The sequence below is a fragment of the Helianthus annuus genome, chromosome 4, assembly GCF_002127325.2.
Source record: "Helianthus annuus cultivar XRQ/B chromosome 4, HanXRQr2.0-SUNRISE, whole genome shotgun sequence".
NCBI lineage: Eukaryota > Viridiplantae > Streptophyta > Magnoliopsida > Asterales > Asteraceae > Helianthus > Helianthus annuus.
In genome coordinates this window covers 188,612,064-188,615,266 of record NC_035436.2, presented here as the reverse complement: position 1 = coordinate 188,615,266, position 3,203 = coordinate 188,612,064, and the positions used below count along the sequence as shown (strand labels likewise).

General features: G+C 39.1%; 1 protein-coding gene across 2 annotated transcripts; it reads left to right on the top strand.

Moving 5' to 3' along the window:
• The first annotated feature begins 311 nt into the window (after positions 1 to 311).
• On the top strand, positions 312 to 1,779 carry LOC110937573. Of its 2 annotated transcripts, none has more exons than XM_022180015.2 (2): positions 312 to 1,210; positions 1,519 to 1,779. In XM_022180015.2, the coding sequence occupies exon 1, from the start codon at positions 441 to 443 to the stop codon at positions 1,200 to 1,202; it is 762 nt and encodes a 253-aa protein (XP_022035707.1). In that variant the 5' UTR covers positions 312 to 440; the 3' UTR covers positions 1,203 to 1,210; positions 1,519 to 1,779. The 2 variants fall into 2 exon arrangements, with proteins under 2 accessions (XP_022035707.1, XP_022035706.1); XM_022180014.2 differs by having other exon boundaries at positions 314 to 1,205.
• Positions 1,780 to 3,203: the final 1,424 nt, after the last annotated feature.

Below are 3,203 nucleotides of genomic sequence, written 5' to 3'. Positions count from 1 at the left end.
TGTATGAGTCGGGTCACGTATAATACGTTATGATTGTACATTATAAACTCGATTTACTTTACACTTTGATCCAATCGCAATGCTTATATAAGTTACATAGAGTTGGATACGTTGGCACGCGTGTTTTCATATGGCTAACGTATCGCATAACGTTTGGACTAATTGATTCGATGTTTATAATGTCCTGCGCCGCAACGCGCACGGGTGTTATTCCTAAATTTCATAAAATAATAATGCCTAGTTTAAGTAAATTTGTAATAAAACCCCTCAAAGTTTCTATATCGTCAACTTCAACCCCGTTCTCTTCAACATGTTTTTGTAATCAGCCTTCCTTTCATCTTCCACAAAACCCTAGCTCCGTCACTCCGCCACCACCACCACCACCACCACCGCACATCATCACCACAACCACCGCCACCTTACATTCTCTCACAACAACAATGATGAGAATCACAGACCTCAACAAACTCAAACCACTCACTTCCCAAATCGAAACCCTAACTCACCGATTCCTCCAAAAATGCTCCGTAAGCGGAACCGCAAAAGGCAAAGGCAAAGTGAAAGACGGCCAAACCCTAAAACGGTCCAAAATCACCATCAAAAAAGGTCAACAGAAGCCAGATCCATCCGCCACAAAAGGTCCGCGAAAAGGTCAACTCGAACAGCTGATTGACGATTGCTTGCAGGCCAAGGCACCGGTAAGATACTTGAAACCCAAGGAACGTGAACGAGAAGCCGAGCGAGAGAAAATGGGATTGATTTCTGAAAACAGAAAGCTAGAAATTGCTAATTTCAAAAAGAACAAAAATAAGGATAAAAATGATAAAAACGATGATGAAAAAATAGCGAGAATTGGACCTGAAGGGTTGGATTTGATAACATTAGGGGTGGTGGATGGCGATAAGGTGCCGAAATACGAGTTGACGGTTGAGGATGGGAGGAGGTTAGCTAAGGAGTATAGTAGGATTTTGATGAGGAAGCATAGGGCAAGACAGGTGGCAGAGACAGGGTTGTTGAAGTGTAAGAAAGAGGCGATAGAGGCGTTGCCGGAAGGGTTGAGGGAGGCCGCGTTGGTGCCGGATTTGACGCCGTTTCCGGTGAATAGGTTTATGGCGACGTTGACGCCTCCGATTGAAGGGTATAATGAGAAGATTGTTGAAGCGGCTAAGAGGCAGAGTTCGGTTAAGGGGAAGCTTCGATGAGTGGTAAGGTTAGGATCGTGATGTTGTTTTTGTTTATCGTTGACGTATGATTTTTGTTGAATGTGGATTGTTGAACTTGATTAGCATTGATATATGCTTTTTGTTGAATTTTGATTCTTGAACTTGATTTGCAGTACGAAGACATGAACTAGATGTAGATGATTGTGGATTAGATTTTTTGTTTGATAATTCGAAATATCTTTATTAGTAATTGCTGGCCAATTTGTGATCTTTATTAGCCTTCGCTTCATTGATACTAAGACGTGAACTAGATTATAAGCCAATTTGTGATCTTTACTTTGCTTCATTGATGCAGGTTATATATCGTATCAACTTCTTGGTGTTTGCAGTTTCATCCATACGGTATCACCTGGATCACTTTTGTTTTGTTATATCTCATCACCCATTCAATAAATGACCTTGAGTTTTGCTTATGAAAACTTGGTTGTACTTGATCAATGGTTGTATCATCTCATCATATTGTTTGGGATAATATTAACTTGATTAAATCGTTTTGTTAATTTTTTATCTGTATCATTTTGAGATAATATTAACATGGTTGACGTGTTGCTGTGGATGTTTTGTCATTTTCAAGTAGATTTACTGGTCTAGTATTCTGAAACGTAGTTCTCGTGAGTGTTCTAAAAGATAACACCTGCAGGTTGAGACTAGAAGGAAACCACAAACTACAGTAATTGTATATATTTATTTATATGTTGATCGGTCTTATTATATATTTAAATTGGAGATGTAGCAAATAGGTTCTTTTGTAGAAGTTATTCTCTGTGATTATGACATCCTGTGTGTTGGTACGAAAATTGCTGGAACTAAGGTTGTAGCAATCACAGGATGTTTCCAGTCTGGTGTCGTCGTCTAAGGTGGTGATGTGTTGTTTCTTGTCTTCTCGTGGTTGTAAACACCATGAATGGCATGTTAGAAGGTCCAAGGATGAATAGCCTGTTAGAAACTCCAAGGAGTCAAAGCCTTGCGAATACTCCGATACTAAGTATGTACCATCATATGCATTATAAATCTATTAGGGGAGGGGGGTGGTCACTAGTGATAGAATTCTATCACTCACAAGCACCAATCAAGTTCCGTCATGTCAACAACCATTTTTCCATCACTCACAACCTTTTTTTAGTGGGGGTGGTCATCACTCATCACCACACCCAACAATTTCCCCACAACCAACAATTACACTCACAAAAAAAAAACCATCACGCGTTGAAAATATCACGAAATCGGATTGCGTTATACTATAACGCGTTGAACTTTTGTTGTGGGGGTGGGTTCAACGCGTGATAGAAATCTATCACGGGAAATAACGTCTGCCACCGCATGTGCCCTTAGTGTGTAGAGTTTTTCGATTGGACGTGTATATTGTATAAGTGTATGGGTAGATAAGTTGGAGAAGTTTGGACATGTGTATAAGTGCACAAAAAGGGTTTTGGCCTTTTCGGCACCGGTTCAAGCTCAGTCAAAACTGATTGTTGGTTAATAAAAATATCAGGTTGAAACCGGTTTATAAGGAGGACGGATCGATTTGGTTTGGTTTAGAACTGGGTTATAACCGGTTGGTTTGGCAAAGGTATCTGATTTGCAAATAATCATGTGTCTTTGTTATTTACTTTCTTCCATAAATGATTAAATGCCTCCCTTTATCTTTAATAATTTCTCAACTCCCTTCTACGCCAAAAACAAGAATTGTTGTATGTTCATAAATAGGACTACATGAAACAACAAGACCATCAATATTTCCTTTTATAGGTCATAAACAATGGAACCGTCCGAACCAAAATAAGATCGGTTTAAGATTTATGTAATTTATGAACTAGAGGTCTAAAATTGGGTTTAACGTTTTGGTTCATGATTTAAATCTTCAAACTGGCTGTTTACTTTTATTATTTAAACGTGCGATTTAAATCTTCGAGCCGAGAATCTCACTTGAAGCAGTCTTTCAATTCCAACGGGTCTAGGCAAGGCTGTTTACATCTTACC

Bases quoted from the DNA above. Each gene is read 5' to 3' on its own strand.
- LOC110937573 (XM_022180015.2), top strand. From the start codon at position 441: ATGATGAGAATCACAGACCTCAACAAACTCAAACCACTCACTTCCCAA.